This window comes from Haliotis cracherodii, unplaced genomic scaffold, assembly GCF_022045235.1.
Source record: "Haliotis cracherodii isolate W230 unplaced genomic scaffold, xgHalCrac1.p SCAF_17, whole genome shotgun sequence".
In the NCBI taxonomy this organism is placed as follows: domain Eukaryota; kingdom Metazoa; phylum Mollusca; class Gastropoda; order Lepetellida; family Haliotidae; genus Haliotis; species Haliotis cracherodii.
In genome coordinates this window covers 18512995-18534246 of record NW_027266272.1, presented here as the reverse complement: position 1 = coordinate 18534246, position 21252 = coordinate 18512995, and the positions used below count along the sequence as shown (strand labels likewise).

Here is a 21252-nt window from a genome sequence, read left to right as displayed (position 1 = left end):
GCTGCTTTTACTGATCCGGACTGATGCCAATTTATAGTGCAAGCTCACTGAGATACCATGCCGCAGTTTAACATGAATACCCCACTCAGACACAGTTTACTGACTCCGAGCCGACCAGTCCTTGCTTTAGCCCCTTAATGCCGAGCGCCAGACAGGGTAACAACAAGTACCATCTTTTAACGTCTTTTGGTATGATGCGGCCGGGGATCGAACCCCAGACCTTCAGCTCTCCGGCAGACGCTCTTCCACTAGACCACGGAGGCGGTCCAGTCAAGGGTCAACTTCATGTTGGATCCTATGAGGAACACAAGGTAACATATATTGATTTTATTTGAATTGAACTTCTAATAATTAATTACAATTATCTAAAAATCACCGTGTGTAACAGCATGCAGATAACCTCAATTTCACGTTGCTTTTTACCGTGAACATATTATAAACTCGCATGGTATTTTGAACCTTTTCGCGTGATTGCTTTTTGAATTTTTAAAAAGAAATCCCAGAAGTGAACGCACAAAGCGCACAATCGAATGCTACCAAGATCTACAAAAACTCGGCTTCCAAAGTTTCTACCTATGTATTACAGTGTCGATTCTATTGTGAGCATTGACGTGCAAGAATACAAAAGGGCGTCTTTTATAAGTACCGGTGTGCTGGGTTCATTTGCAAATAATAAAGTCAGCTTTCAATAGGAGATACACGTGCCACATTTGTTCACTCGGCGTCAGGTTAACACCAAACAACAATGGAACCAGATATCAAGTTGTACACTTGCGAAGCGCTACTTTCTTTCGGTTTGTGGTGTCCCCCGCCGTGATATTGCTGGAATATTGCTAAAAACGGCGTAAAACCATACTCACTCACTCACTCACTACTTTCTTTCGGCCTGAAGATGTGGTTATGAAAATTCTCATATTATGAATGGTGCTCGCGATCATAATACGACCGTAACGTGACGTATGTCGTGACCCACTTTGTACCATGTAAGATATTCAGATTGATCACGGAGTCTATATTATATTCAATATAGACTCCTTCGACTGCAAAATGTGTTTATTCATTCTGAATACTCTAACTGCACACACAGCACTGTGGTTTGACCAGGGCGTCCGTACTTCCATACAAGATCTTGATAGGTCTCATACTGCGTCATGGTCACACTCACAGACAGACAGACAGACAGACAGACAGACACAGAGACACCATCACCAATATAATGCACAATCATCAGTACACTGACAGAAATAGTTTCATTGAATTTCATTGTCCACTCAGACACTAACATGTTAGTAAATTTTACTAATCAGTTTGTAAATATTTCCTAATTAGACTAGTAAAGGTGGCCTGTGGTAGATTAGTACAATTTACTAATCAGTTACCAGTTATCCATCTTTCAAAAATACTTCTCATAATTTAGTAACTGCAATAGTATATTTACTAAGCCTGTAAGTTCTACTGCACTTTGATAAAGGCTCGTTTCGTTTCAAAACAGGGACGCACGAGCTGAAAGTCATCCTTAATCAACACAAAGAGTGATATTGCTGGAAATAGCAGTGTATGAGGTTCAATGTTAATAAAACATGTATTTTCAGCACGCATTGACACACTGACACATTGACACCAAGGAAAGAGCAACTCTTTCAAACATATTCAAAGCGACTCGGTTTCAATTGACATATTTGAATTTCTCACATATCACTCGGTCATCATGAAGTAAATTCGCTAATGGCTACAGGAGAAACAGTCAAGACCTTTCGGCACCATTCGCCCCTTTCCGTAACCTGTAAGAAGACTCGTCCCCCGATCGATGAACGTTATGTGCAAAAATACGACAAACGAATCAGAATGCGCGTATGATTTCAAGTTCTTCGTCAAAGAATCCCTCAGAAATATTTTATATTTTACATATGTCTTGCATCTAAAAATATACCCAAGACACAGTTAAATGTGTTCAATCATACTGTATAATTCCGCATGTCCAGCTGGCTTTAAATTGCATCTGAAATATATGTATGGGGAAATATATATGAACCATTACGCAACGAGTTGACAATTGTTTTAGGTATGCCCGTTTGCGCTAAGACAGGACCCGGTCACAAAAATGGCCAGGAGAGGGGCACGAGTCGCTTTTCATCTTCCCGAGGCAAGGGAGTTAACTGACTATAAAAGTCCAGTTTCCACCCTTGCCGAACTAGGCAGGAATTATGGAGTTACATTTTGGCTGGACTAATGAGTCTCTGCAAAGTCCCATCAAAATCGCGCAACGAAATCGAAATCCGGTTTGTAAACTGTCGTGCAGATTTCAGTCGATTGAAGGATTTGCAAAGCATGTGCACCGCCAACTCGTTGTCAACAGATATTTTCCAAATCTTTTCATGTTTTAAATCAAGGTGCTCACGTGATTTGATGCATTTCGCGATGTAAGACCCGTTTTATCACAATATAAATCTTGATTATCGATCAGATCGTCTTGACTGGGAGCCACCGTTTTGTTTGAAACAAATGCAAGTGATACGTGAGGTTGAATCTGATTGGTCCATAGGAGAGGCTTAAAAGGGACATAACTCGTAATGACCATTGGTGGCGCTACAGTCGAGCCAAGGAAATCAAGCCTAGTTCGGCAAGGGTTGAAATTGGACTTTTAAAGTCAGTTAACTCCTTGCCTCGGGAAGATGGTCGCTATTCGGCTTGGCCCAGATTAACACGAGTTGGTCACGAATGAGTCAAAATGTAATCAGTTTCCACTTCTATCAGAATATCTCCATTACCTTTGTTTCTATAAATACTAAGGTTTACAGACACGTTGGCATCAATAGTGCCAGTGACAAAGTGGCACTGTTCCGTGAGTAAGTTTCTGGAGTGAGAGAGTGGGGTGTTAGGTAACCGGACACTTACTCACGGGTGATAGGCTGTCTGCTCAGTGTGAAATACAGTAAACTACGGTTATAACGAACTCAAAGGGATCACTAGTTTTAGTTCGTAATAACCGTAGTTCGTTACAAGCATATGTACAGCATTTATACAACAAATGACCGGGACTAAAAATATGTTTGTTTTATCGGTCAGTTCGTTATAAGCGTGTTCGTTATAAACGTAGTTCATTGTACCTGTAAGTCTAACACAACCTGCATTCGATAATCGGATGAAGCAATAAGTGCAGGCACTGCATCAATGACAGCCCTGGAAAAGGGGCATTGAGAAAACAAAATGTGGCTCATCTTAGAGAAAAATGTCAGTTAATACGACATTCCGATATGGTTCATATATACTACCCCCAAAAAGTTAAAGACAACCCACAATTGGAAGGCTGTGTGTTACAGAAACCACCAGCCATGACAGATTAGCGAGTGAGTTTAGTTTAACGCCGCTTTTAACAGTATTCCCGTTATATCGAGGCGTGTCAGCTTAATGTGGGAGGAAAGCCCGAAGTGATGCAGGTCTCAGACGTTTACCACTTTGGTGAAACCCACGAGCACGGCTATGGTGATGACAAACCTAGAAACATAATCAGGGTGAACCGGGATTCGAACCCACAATCATAGGTTTCTGGCGTGCCCAAGGGACGCAACTCTGCACAGCGAATCGCGGCGCCTTAGACGACTGGGCCACCCGTGCATTCATATCATGATCGACGAACACCAACATTACACGTACGTCGTTTCGTATTTTGTTTCTGTTTCATCGCATTATCCTGTTTTGTAAAACACCATGTTATGTCGGGGGCCCTTCAATAGTTGTGCTGACCCGTGAAGATCCGGGGTAGAATAGGTATTCAGTAACCCATGCTTGCCGTAACAGGCGACAATGCTTGTCGTAAGAGGCAACTGACGGGATCAGGTGGTAAGGCTCGCTGACTTGGTTGACGCATGTCATCGTAGATCAATGCTCATGATGTCCATCACTGAACTGACTGGTTCAGACTCGATTATTTACAGATCGCCGTCATATAGTTGGAATAGTGCTGAGTGCGGCGTAAAACAGCAAACAAACATTAGTTGTGCTGAGCATATAATGATGTACCTTTGTCGCCGTCGGTTCCCTTCTATGGAGGCATCTCGACCGCACAAATAACTATTTACGGCCTCAATGTCAGACATATCACTGGCTTTAAATGACCCGTGAAGATTCCGGGGTAGAATAGGTCTTCAGCAACCCATGCTTGCCGTAAAAGGCGACTATGCTTGTCGTGAAAGGCGACTAACGGGATCAGGTTGTCAGACTCGCAGACTTGGTTGATACATGTCATCGATCCCAATTGCGTGGATGGATGCTCATGATATCAATCACTGGATTGTCTGGTCCAGACTCGATTATTTACAGACCGCCGTCATATAGCTGGAATATTGCTGAGTGCGGCGTTAAACAACAAACCAACAAATCAACCAACTGGCTGTAAATGAGCACTATCCCCCAAATCGGCCAAGTCACAGACCCTGACCAACCGATCCATATCTTGTCGCCTCATACAACCAGTCATACAGTGCTGGTGACCTATTCTAACGTCGTCCCACACAACTTGTGGTACCTTTGGAAAAGTTAGTTAATGAGGTTCAATAGAAATATGACATGTGTCTTCATCAAGCGTTGACACCAAGGTAAGAGCATGTCTTTCAAACATATTCAAAGAGATTCGGTTTCAATTGACAAATTTGAATATCTCACAATTCATTCGGTGAATTTGCCATTGAGACAGCATGACCAACATTCGCTGCTGGCTGTATGACAAAGGGTCAAGACGTGATCAGTTTCTACCTCATTCAGAATATCTCCATTATGTTTATTTCTATAAATACTATGGTTTACAAACCCGTTGATATCAGGTGTACCAGTGACAATGTGGCACTATTACGTGAATACATTTCTGGGGTGAGAGAGTGTCCGGGTTAGGTAGCCGAACACGCTCTCATTTGTGATGGATTGTCCGCTCAGAGTTAGAATCTTGCTAGTCCATACGTAATTAATAAACTAATAGAGTGAGAGTGAGAATGAGAATGAGAATGTGAATGCGAGACAGCGAGAGGGAGAGGGGAGAAAGAGTGTGTGAGTGAGGTTTTACGCCGCTTTTAGCACTATTCCAGTAATATCACGGCGGGGGACACCACAAATGGGCTTAACACATTGTACCCATGTCGGGAATCGAACCCGGGTCTTCGGCGTGACGAGCGAACGCTTTAGCCACTAGGCTACCCGAGAGAGAGAGAGAGAGAGAGAGAGAGAGAGAGAGAGAGAGAGAGAGAGAGAGAGAGAGAGAGAGAGAGAGAGAGAGAGAGAGAGAGAGAGAGAGAGAGAGAGAGAGAGAGACTTACTTATTCTTAATGATTTAGGAATCACTATGACAAACTGATGCTACCATTTGCAGCAAAGGGATCAATTATAAGGATTAGCTCTCTTCACACTGTAGTCGATGTATGCAGAGATAAGGTTAAATAAAGTGACAAATGTCTTTACTTAATCATGAGAAATCTCTGCGAAAAGCGAGTCAATTGTACGATTCCGACCTCACCTCTACCTATGATAACACCAGGTGTTGGCAGACACCTGAGCGTATCCTGCCCCTGTAGTGGAATCCGTCACAAACAGATGCAACGACAAGTCAATTGTTCACCTGAAAAAACTCGGGAGCATGTGGAACAATTCAAAATTGGGAACAGCATCGGACATAATGTTTGTCACTGAAGCGTCAAATGTGGACACGTTCTACACGTGTCTACCATACAATGTTTTTGATGGCTATACTTGTAGAGGGAAGATTGATCAATTCTGAGCGTCACATGGCAAAAATGGTGTAATAGTGATTTCTGTTGTTGTTGACATTACATGATGACACAGAAGTATATCCGCAAAAACTCAGTCAGTAAAATAAGCAGGGGTCTGTGACCTTTCGAATCTGGACACACTTGAGGAACGTGCCATGTTCAAGTACGTCCTGAAACTAAGCTTAACACGAAAAGCCGAGTTTTAAGCATATCAGGGAGAGTCTTGAAGACGAATCCGTCCCGGAAGGTCTGTGTCGTCAGCAAGAGAATCCAGAGAATCCATGATGTGGTGATTATCAACCACATACTATTACCACGGTAGGCGAGAAACCCATGAAGATCCGGGTAGAATAGATCTTAGCAACCAATGCTTGCCGGAAAAGGCGACTTTGCTTGTCGTAAGACGCGACTGACGGGATCAGGTGGTCAGGCTCGCTGACTTGGTTCATACATGTCATCGGTCCCAATTGGGTGGATCGATGCTCATGATATCAATCACTGGATTGTCTGGTCCATACACGATTATTTACAGACCGCCGTCATACAGCTGGAATATTGCTGAGTGCGGCGTAAAAAACCCCAAAACTTCCATAGATTCCATTATTACATTCCATTATTTGCAGTGAAGATAGCACCAGCTTGTTGGGTTTTGACATCTGTTCAAAAACGCAACAGGCACAACATGACTCGTGATAATCTCACTCTTTATAACCTGATCCAGAAAGGTTCTTGCAACGACTTATGACTATGGAAGAAACCTGGGTTGACCACTTCCAGCAAGAGTCCAAACAACAATCAAAACGGTGGAGGCATTTGACAGCACCACCACCACAGAAGGCAAACACTGTCCCATCAGCTGGCAAGGTTATGGCCTCCGTGTTTTGGGATGCCGAGATTTCTGCGATAGATGATAGGTCACTGGAGCTGCAACAATTCACGGACTGAACAAAATTCTATGACAAAAAAAGGTCAGTAGTACAGGTGGCATGGGTGGCCCAGTCGTCTAAGGCGCCGCGATTCGCTGTGCAGAGTTGCGTCCCTTGGGCACGCCAGAAACCTATGATTGTGGGCTCGAATTTCACTTCGCCCCGATTATGTTTCTAGGTTTGTCAGCATCATACCCGTGCTCGTGGGTTTCATCGAAGTGGTAAACGTCTAAGACATGCATCACTTCGGGCTTTCCTCCCACATTAAGCTGACACGCCTCGATATAACTGGAATACTGTTGAAAGCGGCGTTAACCCAACTCACTCACTCACTCACTATGCGAAACCTGAAGAGCTCTCTTTATAGCTGAAAGTGTTCGTTTATAAAGGACTAATTCAAAGTTTTTTAAAATATTTTTTGTCTGTAGAGCTGAATTATATAAACTTTGTAACAGTGATCGATAAAGTATTCAGTCTCTTAATTCTCCCAGGCTCTCACTCTGCACTTAAACTGGCCTGTTCCAAACCGCTTCTTCGGAATTTTGTTTCTGAGAAATTTATTAAGGCCTTTTGAGTTTGTATTCACGGTAATGCGTTCAAAGGCCATGCAACACTGAGCACCTGGTTGAAACGTCTAGTTCACTATGGGAATTGACTATGTATATAAGTCAGGGTCAAGTACTCATGAATATGTATATATAAAACTTTTAATTAAGATTAGTTAGTAAGGTTGTCTGACTTTGTTGCAACTTAGTTACTTAGTAAAGTACCTTTGATACTTACATTAAGCAATAATAATCTGTTATTAGTCAGCATATTAGTCATATTTTATATTTGATCATTTTATACCTTAACCGTTCATTCTATAGCTTTCAGACATTAAGTAAACTTTGTTTCTGTTTAACCTCCACTGATCGTTTCAATGCATGCAAAATTCACAGCATGTCTATTGTCTCTTTTATACCTCAAGGTGGCTGAATGTTTACATTTAAAATTAGTTGGCAGTCATAAAATAACTGCGTGAAAATAGACAGCATCAAACAGGTGAAAACCAGTGATTAGTCAGATTTAATGGAGAGCAGGAATACATGCTGTTTCCCGGCTACATGTGTTTGTTTGTTTGTTTGTTTGTTGTTTAACGCCGCAATATTCCAGCCATATGACGGCGGTCCGTAAATGATCGAGTCTGGACCAGACAATCCAGTGATTCACATCATGAGCATTGATCTAGGCACTTGGGATACGAAGACATGCATCAACCCAGTCAGCGAGCCTAACCACCCGATCCCGTTAGTCGGCTCTAATTTATTACAAATATACAATATTTACGATAGGGAAACGCACTCTACTAATAATCTATTAATAATATTTATTTCCTTCGGGTTTACAGAAAGAATACCAGTGCTGAATGCATGATTAACGGGTTTTTTTTATAACAAAACATGTAGGTCAAGGCTTCATACATATATATATATATATCCTACGTGTGTTTGTTTGTTGTTTAACGCCGCACTCAGCAATTATCCAGCTATGTGACAACGGTCTAAATAATCAGACTGGATCAGACAACCCGTGATTGACATTATGAGCATCGATCCACGCGATTGGGATATGATGACATGCATCAACCAAGACAGCGAGCCTGACCACCCGATCCCGTTAGTCGGCTCCAACGACAAGCATATTCGCCTTTTATGGCAAGCAGGGGTTGCTGAAGACCTTTTCTACCCCGGTCGTTGTAATTTTATCACATGCCAATATACCTATTGCTTCTGCACCCACGAATCTGTAGCAATGGTGTCCGACTCGTCTGTTTCCGGGGAGGCTAACGCTATCGTGTCACGATACAAGATTACTCTTGGACTGTAAACAATAGCAGTACCACCACTTCATCTGAAACTGGTATGTAGAGAATAACTAAGAGGAATTATGACTTACCACACGTCGCTATATTAGTGCAATAATCTTGGACGCGACGTTAAACCGCATTTCACCTCACCTATGACTTACCAGATTTGACTGAATAAATTGTGTTACATAAAATCATCTGTTACAAGTTTTGTTTCTTTGTTGTTTTAAGCCGCACTCAGCATATATGCTAGCTATATAACGGCGGTCTGTACATAATAGAGTCTGGACCAGACAATCCAGTAATTGATATCATTAGCATCTATCTATGCAATCGGGATAAGATGACATGCATCAACCAAGGCACCGATCCTGACTACCCGATTCCGTTGCGAAAAGCATGGGTTGCTGAAGACCAATTTTAACCCAAGCGTATCTTCACGGACTGTGTTACAACTGACTCATTCTATTAAGTTTTCAAGGTAAAAGGTTATTACTACACAATATCTCGTTAGATCCTGTTTTAATTACGATTTGGCTTAGCTTGGTTTCTTGTTAAATGAAGGCGATCTGTAAATAATCGAGCCTGGACCAGGCAATCCGGTGATTGACATCATGAACATCGACCCACGCAATTGGTATACGATGACATGCTTCAAGCAAGTCATGATCAGCGAGCCTTTAACGACAAGGACAGTCGCCTTTTACGGCAAGAATGGATTGCTGAAAATCTAAAATTTCAAAGCAAAAGCCTAGCTTCAAACTCGGTTCAGTGTAGGGGAGAGAGAGGATCTGATCCGTAAAACCCCAACTCACTCACTCACTCATAACATCCCCTCCATCATACAGCACGACCTCCTGAACGCAACATGCCGCCTTTCGTGTTCCCCTCAAAGGCGTTCATGTCTTTCATCAGCACTGAACAGACACAACCGGCTTTCATGAGTGAGGTCGTCCCTCTGCCAGTCACGTCGCTGCCAAAGACGTACAGTCCGAGCCCAATCTCTCACGACGATGTTGCGCTGTCAATAACTGTCTCCTGTGAGGACTGTAAACTCTGATTCCTTGAGCCCTAAATTGCCTGGCCACTGTCTGTTGACTAACCATATTCCCTAAGACATTCGTCGCTGATGACGTCAGAGATGCGCAAGTACCGGTCTTCATTAGGCGTAGTTTCCCTGGGTCTGCCTGTTTTTGGCTTGACCAATGTCTTCCAGGTCTCTCTGTAACGTTGCATCAGGTTAGTCACAGCAACATGGGAGCAACCAAAAGTTCTAGCAATGTGGGCATGGGTGGCTCCCATCTGTATCATACCCAGGGCCCGTTCGCGTTTTTCTGGTGTCACTCGTTGCATTTCTGTTGTGGTGTTTTATCAGTGTGAGTGTCTGACATACCGTCCCTATCATTTATATACTCTTATTACACGTGTAGTTTCGGCTGCCCAAACTGAACATGTTTTTCACATTTTCGTATTTTCTGAAGCAAAACGTGTCGTATGCGTGTAACACTTTCTGTAAAGAGCAGTGTTGTGTTTGGACAATGTGTTTTGCGTTGATTTAGTTTGAACTTATGTTTTTAAATGTTTGCAAGTTTTACTTTTAAAGTGGTTAAGTTTCTTTTGGCCGTCAGTATATGTGAACAATACAGATGACATAATGTGCCACCACATTTACGTGTTTGATAGAATCCCCAAAGATAACAAATGTGAATACAGTGAAACCTTTTCAAGTGCTCGTTCCCAAAGACAATGTATTGAATATCCGGAGTACAAGACAAGCGGAATAGTGTCATTTGATTGGAAATCTCTGCTGTGCAGTGTGATAAAAAACATAAAATTTGGTTGGAACAATCATTAATTTATTTGAAATGTCCTTGTATTTTTTGTTGCAATATTCAAATAACAGCCGCTTTACTCTGATTCTCCTTCATCTTAACGTTCTCTGCGTTCTTCTTCTGAAAGAATAATAACAAAACTTTATTACACAGCTGTAGATGTTGTGCCCTGTGCATCACTTATTTCGTTGACAATATTTTTTAATGACAGTGGAACAGAAATGGCCTTCGTTATAACTGCATGCCTTCAATAACATATCCCGACAATTTCTTACAATCATGGTTAAACTACTAAATAATGACAGGAAGTCTGATTCTGAAGAAAAGCAATACATCAGTGTGTTAAAGTGTGTGGTAGTATTAACCTTTATTCATCTTCTTCATCTTCCTCATCTTCTTCGTCTTCCTCATCTTCTTCGTCCTCACGTTTTCTGCGATCTTCATCTTCATCTGGAACATTGACAAGGAGCATGTATTTCAAATTTGAAAAAGTTGCATCCATATATAAGAGCATGTGTTTAAATCGAGGAACAGAACTGGCCTTCGTTATATTTACAATACTGTTGTGTCATATCAGGATGGCATAATTTTACATTCTTCCTTGAAAAGTTAGAAATTTGTGAACAATGCCACAAAATTCTGATTGCAAAGGAAAGCAATAAATAAGTGTCTGGAAGTGTGTGGCTGTATTAACCTTCTTCATCTTCTTCATCTTCCTCATCTTCTTCGTCTTCCTCATCTTCTTCGTCTTCCTCATCTTCGTCTTCTTCACGTTTTCTGCGATCTTCATCTTCATCTGGAACATTGACAAGGAGCATGTATTTCAAATTTGAAAAAGTTGCATCCATATATAAGAGCATGTGTTTAAATCAAGGAACAGAACTGGCCTTCGTTATATTTACAATACTGTTGTGTCATATCAGGATGGCATAATATTACATTCTTCCTTGAAAAGTTAGAAATTTGTGAACAATGCCACACAATTCTGATTGCAAAGGAAAGCAATAAATAAGTATCTGGAAGTGTGTGGCTGTATTAACCTTCTTCATCTTCTTCATCTTCCTCATCTTCTTCGTCTTCCTCATCTTCTTCGTCTTCCTCATCTTCGTCTTCTTCACGTTTTCTGCGATCTTCATCTTCATCTGGAACATTGACAAGGAGCATGTATTTCAAATTTGAAAAAGTTGCATCCATATATAAGAGCATGTGTTTAAATCAAGGAACAGAACTGGCCTTCGTTATATTTACAATACTGTTGTGTCATATCAGGATGGCATAATTTTACATTCTTCTTTGAAAGGTTAGAAATGTGTGAACAATGCCACAAAAATCTGATTGCAAAGGAAAGTAATAAAAAAGTGTCTGGAAGTGTGTGGCTCTATTAACCTTCTTCATCTTCTTCGTCTTCCTCATCTTCTTCATCTTCATCATCTTCTTCGTCTTCCTCATCTTCGTCTTCTTCACGTTTTCTGCGATCTTCATCTTCATCTGGAACATTGACAAGGAGCATGTATTTCAAATTTGAAAAAGTTGCATCCATATATAAGAGCATGTGTTTAAATCAAGGAACAGAACTGGCCTTCGTTATATTTACAATACTGTTGTGTCATATCAGGATGGCATAATATTACATTCTTTCTTGAAAAGTTAGAAATTTGTGAACAATGCCACAAAATTCTGATTGCAAAGGAAAGCAATAAATAAGTGTCTGGAAGTGTGTGGCTGTATTAACCTTCTTCATCTTCTTCATCTTCTTCATCTTCCTCATCTTCTTCGTCTTCCTCATCTTCTTCGTCTTCCTCATCTTCGTCTTCTTCACGTTTTCTGCGATCTTCATCTTCATCTGGAACATTGACAAGGAGCATGTATTTCAAATTTGAAAAAGTTGCATCCATATATAAGAGCATGTGTTTAAATCAAGGAACAGAACTGGCCTTCGTTATATTTACAATACTGTTGTGTCATATCAGGATGGCATAATATTACATTCTTCCTTGAAAAGTTAGAAATTTGTGAACAATGCCACAAAATTCTGATTGCAAAGGAAAGCAATAAATAAGTGTCTGGAAGTGTGTGGCTGTATTAACCTTCTTCATCTTCTTCATCTTCTTCATCTTCCTCATCTTCTTCGTCTTCCTCATCTTCTTCGTCTTCCTCATCTTCGTCTTCTTCACGTTTTCTGCGATCTTCATCTTCATCTGGAACATTGACAAGGAGCATGTATTTCAAATTTGAAAAAGTTGCATCCATATATAAGAGCATGTGTTTTAATGAAGGAACAGAACTGGTCTTCGTTATATTTACAATACTGTTGTGTCATATCAGGATGGCATAATTTTACATTCTTCCTTGAAAGGTTAGAAATTTGTGAACAATGCCACACAATTCTGATTGCAAAGGAAAGCAATAAATAAGTGTCTGGAAGTGTGTGGCTGTATTAACCTTCTTCATCTTCTTCATCTTCTTCGTCTTCCTCATCTTCTTCGTCTTCCTCATCTTCGTCTTCTATACGTTTTCTGCGATCTTCATCTTCATCTGGAACATTGACAAGGAGCATGTATTTCAAATTTGAAAAAATTGCATCAATATATAAGAGCATGTGTTTAAATCAAGGAACAGAACCGGCCTTCATTATATTTACAATACTGTTGTGTCATATCAGGATGGCATAATTTTACATTCTTCCTTGAAAAGTTAGAAATTTGTGAACAATGCCACACAATTCTGATTGCAAAGGAAAGCAATAAATAAGTGTCTGGAAGTGTGTGGCTGTATTAACCTTCTTCATCTTCTTCATCTTCCTCATCTTCTTCGTCTTCCTCATCTTCTTCGTCTTCCTCATCTTCTTCGTCTTCCTCATCGTCTTCTTCACGTTTTCTGCGATCTTCATCTTCATCTGGAACATTGACAAGGAGCATGTATTTCAAATTTGAAAAAGTTGCATCCATATATAAGAGCATGTGTTTAAATCAAGGAACAGAACTGGCCTTCGTTATATTTACAATACTGTTGTGTCATATCAGGATGACATAATTTTACATTCTTCCTTGAAAGGTTAGAAATTTGTGAACAATGCCACAAAATTCTGATTGCAAAGGAAAGCAATAAATAAGTGTCTGGAAGTGTGTGGCTGTATTAACCTTCTTCATCTTCTTCATCTTCCTCATCTTCTTCGTCTTCCTCATCTTCTTCGTCTTCCTCATCTTCGTCTTCTTCACGTTTTCTGCGATCTTCATCTTCATCTGGAACATTGACAAGGAGCATGTATTTCAAATTTGAAAAAGTTGCATCCATATATAAGAGCATGTGTTTAAATCAAGGAACAGAACTGGCCTTCGTTATATTTACAATACTGTTGTGTCATATCAGGATGACATAATTTTACATTCTTCCTTGAAAGGTTAGAAATTTGTGAACAATGCCACAAAATTCTGATTGCAAAGGAAAGCAATAAATAAGTGTCTGGAAGTGTGTGGCTGTATTAACCTTCTTCATCTTCTTCATCTTCCTCATCTTCTTCGTCTTCCTCATCTTCTTCGTCTTCCTCATCTTCGTCTTCTTCACGTTTTCTGCGATCTTCATCTTCATCTGGAACATTGACAAGGAGCATGTATTTCAAATTTGAAAAAGTTGCATCCATATATAAGAGCATGTGTTTAAATCAAGGAACAGAACTGGCCTTCGTTATATTTACAATACTGTTGTGTCATATCAGGATGGCATAATTTTACATTCTTCTTTGAAAGGTTAGAAATGTGTGAACAATGCCACAAAAATCTGATTGCAAAGGAAAGTAATAAAAAAGTGTCTGGAAGTGTGTGGCTCTATTAACCTTCTTCATCTTCTTCGTCTTCCTCATCTTCTTCATCTTCATCATCTTCTTCGTCTTCCTCATCTTCGTCTTCTTCACGTTTTCTGCGATCTTCATCTTCATCTGGAACATTGACAAGGAGCATGTATTTCAAATTTGAAAAAGTTGCATCAATATATAAGAGCATGTGTTTAAATCAAGGAACAGAACTGGCCTTCGTTATATTTACAATACTGTTGTGTCATATCAGGATGGCATAATATTACATTCTTCCTTGAAAAGTTAGAAATTTGTGAACAATGCCACACAATTCTGATTGCAAAGGAAAGCAATAAATAAGTGTCTGGAAGTGTGTGGCTGTATTAACCTTCTTCATCTTCTTCATCTTCCTCATCTTCTTCGTCTTCCTCATCTTCTTCGTCTTCCTCATCTTCGTCTTCTTCACGTTTTCTGCGATCTTCATCTTCATCTGGAACATTGACAAGGAGCATGTATTTCAAATTTGAAAAAGTTGCATCCATATATAAGAGCATGTGTTTAAATCAAGGAACAGAACTGGCCTTCGTTATATTTACAATACTGTTGTGTCATATCAGGATGGCATAATTTTACATTCTTTCTTGAAAAGTTAGAAATGTGTGAACAATGCCACAAAATTCTGATTGCAAAGAAAAGCAATAAATAAGTGTCTGGAAGTGTGTGGCTGTATTAACCTTCTTCATCTTCTTCATCTTCCTCATCTTCTTCGTCTTCCTCATCTTCTTCGTCTTCCTCATCTTCGTCTTCTTCACGTTTTCTGCGATCTTCATCTTCATCTGGAACATTGACAAGGAGCATGTATTTCAAATTTGAAGAAGTTGCATCCATATATAAGAGCATGTGTTTAAATCAAGGAACAGAACTGGCCTTCGTTATATTTACAATACTGTTGTGTCATATCAGGATGACATAATTTTACATTCTTCCTTGAAAAGTTAGAAATTTGTGAACAATGCCACAAAATTCTGATTGCAAAGGAAAGTAATAAATAAGTGTCTGGAAGTGTGTGGCTGTATCAACCTTCTTCATCTTCTTCATCTTCCTCATCTTCTTCGTCTTCCTCATCTTCTTCGTCTTCCTCATCTTCGTCTTCTTCACGTTTTCTGCGATCTTCATCTTCATCTGGAACATTGACAAGGAGCATGTATTTCAAATTTGAAAAAGTTGCATCCATATATAAGAGCATGTGTTTAAATCAAGGAACAGAACTGGCCTTCGTTATATTTACAATACTGTTGTGTCATATCAGGATGACATAATTTTACATTCTTCCTTGAAAGGTTAGAAATTTGTGAACAATGCCACAAAATTCTGATTGCAAAGGAAAGCAATAAATAAGTGTCTGGAAGTGTGTGGCTGTATTAACCTTCTTCATCTTCTTCATCTTCCTCATCTTCTTCGTCTTCCTCATCTTCTTCGTCTTCCTCATCTTCGTCTTCTTCACGTTTTCTGCGATCTTCATCTTCATCTGGAACATTGACAAGGAGCATGTATTTCAAATTTGAAAAAGTTGCATCCATATATAAGAGCATGTGTTTAAATCAAGGAACAGAACTGGCCTTCGTTATATTTACAATACTGTTGTGTCATATCAGGATGGCATAATATTACATTCTTCCTTGAAAAGTTAGAAATTTGTGAACAATGCCACACAATTCTGATTGCAAAGGAAAGCAATAAATAAGTATCTGGAAGTGTGTGGCTCTATTAACCTTCTTCATCTTCTTCATCTTCCTCATCTTCTTCGTCTTCCTCATCTTCTTCGTCTTCCTCATCTTCGTCTTCTTCACGTTTTCTGCGATCTTCATCTTCATCTGGAACATTGACAAGGAGCATGTATTTCAAATTTGAAAAAGTTGCATCCATATATAAGAGCATGTGTTTAAATCAAGGAACAGAACTGGCCTTCGTTATATTTACAATACTGTTGTGTCATATCAGGATGGCATAATTTTACATTCTTCTTTGAAAGGTTAGAAATGTGTGAACAATGCCACAAAAATCTGATTGCAAAGGAAAGTAATAAAAAAGTGTCTGGAAGTGTGTGGCTCTATTAACCTTCTTCATCTTCTTCGTCTTCCTCATCTTCTTCATCTTCATCATCTTCTTCGTCTTCCTCATCTTCGTCTTCTTCACGTTTTCTGCGATCTTCATCTTCATCTGGAACATTGACAAGGAGCATGTATTTCAAATTTGAAAAAGTTGCATCAATATATAAGAGCATGTGTTTAAATCAAGGAACAGAACTGGCCTTCGTTATATTTACAATACTGTTGTGTCATATCAGGATGGCATAATATTACATTCTTCCTTGAAAAGTTAGAAATTTGTGAACAATGCCACACAATTCTGATTGCAAAGGAAAGCAATAAATAAGTGTCTGGAAGTGTGTGGCTGTATTAACCTTCTTCATCTTCTTCATCTTCCTCATCTTCTTCGTCTTCCTCATCTTCTTCGTCTTCCTCATCTTCGTCTTCTTCACGTTTTCTGCGATCTTCATCTTCATCTGGAACATTGACAAGGAGCATGTATTTCAAATTTGAAAAAGTTGCATCCATATATAAGAGCATGTGTTTAAATCAAGGAACAGAACTGGCCTTCGTTATATTTACAATACTGTTGTGTCATATCAGGATGGCATAATTTTACATTCTTCTTTGAAAGGTTAGAAATGTGTGAACAATGCCACAAAAATCTGATTGCAAAGGAAAGTAATAAAAAAGTGTCTGGAAGTGTGTGGCTCTATTAACCTTCTTCATCTTCTTCGTCTTCCTCATCTTCTTCGTCTTCCTCATCTTCTTCGTCTTCCTCATCTTCGTCTTCTTCACGTTTTCTGCGATCTTCATCTTCATCTGGAACATTGACAAGGAGCATGTATTTCAAATTTGAAGAAGTTGCATCCATATATAAGAGCATGTGTTTAAATCAAGGAACAGAACTGGCCTTCGTTATATTTACAATACTGTTGTGTCATATCAGGATGACATAATTTTACATTCTTCCTTGAAAAGTTAGAAATTTGTGAACAATGCCACAAAATTCTGATTGCAAAGGAAAGTAATAAATAAGTGTCTGGAAGTGTGTGGCTGTATCAACCTTCTTCATCTTCTTCATCTTCCTCATCTTCTTCGTCTTCCTCATCTTCTTCGTCTTCCTCATCTTCGTCTTCTTCACGTTTTCTGCGATCTTCATCTTCATCTGGAACATTGACAAGGAGCATGTATTTCAAATTTGAAAAAGTTGCATCCATATATAAGAGCATGTGTTTAAATCAAGGAACAGAACTGGCCTTCGTTATATTTACAATACTGTTGTGTCATATCAGGATGACATAATTTTACATTCTTCCTTGAAAGGTTAGAAATTTGTGAACAATGCCACAAAATTCTGATTGCAAAGGAAAGCAATAAATAAGTGTCTGGAAGTGTGTGGCTGTATTAACCTTCTTCATCTTCTTCATCTTCCTCATCTTCTTCGTCTTCCTCATCTTCTTCGTCTTCCTCATCTTCGTCTTCTTCACGTTTTCTGCGATCTTCATCTTCATCTGGAACATTGACAAGGAGCATGTATTTCAAATTTGAAAAAGTTGCATCCATATATAAGAGCATGTGTTTAAATCAAGGAACAGAACTGGCCTTCGTTATATTTACAATACTGTTGTGTCATATCAGGATGGCATAATATTACATTCTTCCTTGAAAAGTTAGAAATTTGTGAACAATGCCACACAATTCTGATTGCAAAGGAAAGCAATAAATAAGTATCTGGAAGTGTGTGGCTCTATTAACCTTCTTCATCTTCTTCATCTTCCTCATCTTCTTCGTCTTCCTCATCTTCTTCGTCTTCCTCATCTTCGTCTTCTTCACGTTTTCTGCGATCTTCATCTTCATCTGGAACATTGACAAGGAGCATGTATTTCAAATTTGAAAAAGTTGCATCCATATATAAGAGCATGTGTTTAAATCAAGGAACAGAACTGGCCTTCGTTATATTTACAATACTGTTGTGTCATATCAGGATGGCATAATTTTACATTCTTCTTTGAAAGGTTAGAAATGTGTGAACAATGCCACAAAAATCTGATTGCAAAGGAAAGTAATAAAAAAGTGTCTGGAAGTGTGTGGCTCTATTAACCTTCTTCATCTTCTTCGTCTTCCTCATCTTCTTCATCTTCATCATCTTCTTCGTCTTCCTCATCTTCGTCTTCTTCACGTTTTCTGCGATCTTCATCTTCATCTGGAACATTGACAAGGAGCATGTATTTCAAATTTGAAAAAGTTGCATCAATATATAAGAGCATGTGTTTAAATCAAGGAACAGAACTGGCCTTCGTTATATTTACAATACTGTTGTGTCATATCAGGATGGCATAATATTACATTCTTCCTTGAAAAGTTAGAAATTTGTGAACAATGCCACACAATTCTGATTGCAAAGGAAAGCAATAAATAAGTGTCTGGAAGTGTGTGGCTGTATTAACCTTCTTCATCTTCTTCATCTTCCTCATCTTCTTCGTCTTCCTCATCTTCTTCGTCTTCCTCATCTTCGTCTTCTTCACGTTTTCTGCGATCTTCATCTTCATCTGGAACATTGACAAGGAGCATGTATTTCAAATTTGAAAAAGTTGCATCCATATATAAGAGCATGTGTTTAAATCAAGGAACAGAACTGGCCTTCGTTATATTTACAATACTGTTGTGTCATATCAGGATGGCATAATTTTACATTCTTTCTTGAAAAGTTAGAAATGTGTGAACAATGCCACAAAATTCTGATTGCAAAGAAAAGCAATAAATAAGTGTCTGGAAGTGTGTGGCTGTATTAACCTTCTTCATCTTCTTCATCTTCCTCATCTTCTTCGTCTTCCTCATCTTCTTCGTCTTCCTCATCTTCGTCTTCTTCACGTTTTCTGCGATCTTCATCTTCATCTGGAACATTGACAAGGAGCATGTATTTCAAATTTGAAGAAGTTGCATCCATATATAAGAGCATGTGTTTAAATCAAGGAACAGAACTGGCCTTCGTTATATTTACAATACTGTTGTGTCATATCAGGATGACATAATTTTACATTCTTCCTTGAAAAGTTAGAAATTTGTGAACAATGCCACAAAATTCTGATTGCAAAGGAAAGTAATAAATAAGTGTCTGGAAGTGTGTGGCTGTATCAACCTTCTTCATCTTCTTCATCTTCCTCATCTTCTTCGTCTTCCTCATCTTCTTCGTCTTCCTCATCTTCGTCTTCTTCACGTTTTCTGCGATCTTCATCTTCATCTGGAACATTGACAAGGAGCATGTATTTCAAATTTGAAAAAGTTGCATCCATATATAAGAGCATGTGTTTAAATCAAGGAACAGAACTGGCCTTCGTTATATTTACAATACTGTTGTGTCATATCAGGATGGCATAATTTTACATTCTTCCTTGAAAAGTTAGAAATTTGTGAACAATGCCACAAAATTCTGATTGCAAAGGAAAGCAATAAATAAGTGTCTGGAAGTATGTGGCTGTATTAACCTTCTTCATCTTCTTCATCTTCCTCATCTTCTTCGTCTTCCTCATCTTCTTCGTCTTCGTCTTCTTCACGTTTTCTGCGATCTTCATCTTCATCTGGAACATTGACAAGGAGCATGTATTTCAAATTTGAAAAAGTTGCATCCATATATAAGAGCATGTGTTTAAATCAAGGAACAGAACTGGCCTTCGTTATATTTACAATACTGTTGTGTCATATCATGATGGCATAATATTACATTCTTCCTTGAAAAGTTAGAAATTTGTGAACAATGCCACAAAATTCTGATTGCAAAGGAAAGCAATAAATAAGTATCTGGAAGTGTGTGGTTGTATTAACCTTCTTCATCTTCTTCATCTTCCTCATCTTCTTCGTCTTCCTCATCTTCTTCGTCTTCCTCATCTTCGTCTTCTTCACGTTTTCTGCGATCTTCATCTTCATCTGGAACATTGACAAGGAGCATGTATTTCAAATTTGAAAAAGTTGCATCCATATATAAGAGCATGTGTTTAAATCAAGGAACAGAACTGGCCTTCGTTATATTTACAATACTGTTGTGTCATATCAGGATGGCATAATATTACATTCTTTCTTGAAAAGTTAGAAATTTGTGAACAATGCCACAAAATTCTGATTGCAAAGGAAAGCAATAAATAAGTGTCTGGAAGTGTGTGGCTGTATTAACCTTCTTCATCTTCTTCATCTTCTTCATCTTCCTCATCTTCTTCGTCTTCCTCATCTTCTTCGTCTTCCTCATCTTCGTCTTCTTCACGTTTTCTGCGATCTTCATCTTCATCTGGAACATTGACAAGGAGCATGTATTTCAAATTTGAAAAAGTTGCATCCATATATAAGAGCATGTGTTTAAATCAAGGAACAGAACTGGCCTTCGTTATATTTACAATACTGTTGTGTCATATCAGGATGGCATAATATTACATTCTTCCTTGAAAAGTTAGAAATTTGTGAACAATGCCACAAAATTCTGATTGCAAAGGAAAGCAATAAATAAGTGTCTGGAAGTGTGTGGCTGTATTAACCTTCTTCATCTTCTTCATCTTCTTCATCTTCCTCATCTTCTTCGTCTTCCTCATCTTCTTCGTCTTCCTCATCTTCGTCTTCTTCACGTTTTCTGCGATCTTCATCTTCATCTGGAACATTGACAAGGAGCATGTATTTCAAATTTGAAAAAGTTGCATCCATATATAAGAGCATGTGTTTTAATCAAGGAACAGAACTGGTCTTCGTTATATTTACAATACTGTTGTGTCATATCAGGATGGCATAATTTTACATTCTTCCTTGAAAAGTTAGAAATTTGTGAACAATGCCACACAATTCTGATTGCAAAGGAAAGCAATAAATAAGTGTCTGGAAGTGTGTGGCTGTATTAACCTTCTTCATCTTCTTCATCTTCCTCATCTTCTTCGTCTTCCTCATCTTCTTCGTCTTCCTCATCTTCTTCGTCTTCCTCATCTTCGTCTTCTTCACGTTTTCTGCGATCTTCATCTTCATCTGGAACA

At 39.0% G+C, this 21252-nt stretch overlaps 2 protein-coding genes across 2 annotated transcripts; both read right to left on the bottom strand.

The window, feature by feature from the left end:
* Positions 1 to 11052: 11052 nt before the first annotated feature.
* Positions 11053 to 12522, bottom strand: LOC139464663 (chromo domain-containing protein cec-1-like). The gene is made up of 5 exons (XM_071246184.1): positions 12451 to 12522; positions 12096 to 12162; positions 11750 to 11818; positions 11404 to 11472; positions 11053 to 11126 (listed from the first exon to the last, which is right to left on the bottom strand). Exons 1-5 carry the CDS (start codon positions 12520 to 12522, stop codon positions 11053 to 11055), a joined length of 351 nt encoding a protein of 116 aa, XP_071102285.1.
* Positions 12523 to 12800: 278 nt separating this feature from the next.
* On the bottom strand, positions 12801 to 20841 carry LOC139464661 (myb-like protein X). Its single transcript, XM_071246183.1, has 20 exons — positions 20770 to 20841; positions 20415 to 20481; positions 20069 to 20137; positions 19386 to 19454; positions 19040 to 19108; positions 18694 to 18762; positions 18348 to 18416; positions 18002 to 18070; positions 17656 to 17724; positions 16964 to 17032; positions 16618 to 16686; positions 16272 to 16340; positions 15926 to 15994; positions 15580 to 15648; positions 14888 to 14956; positions 14542 to 14610; positions 14196 to 14264; positions 13850 to 13918; positions 13504 to 13572; positions 12801 to 12898 (listed from the first exon to the last, which is right to left on the bottom strand). Exons 1-20 carry the CDS (start codon positions 20839 to 20841, stop codon positions 12801 to 12803), a joined length of 1410 nt encoding a protein of 469 aa, XP_071102284.1.
* Positions 20842 to 21252: the final 411 nt, after the last annotated feature.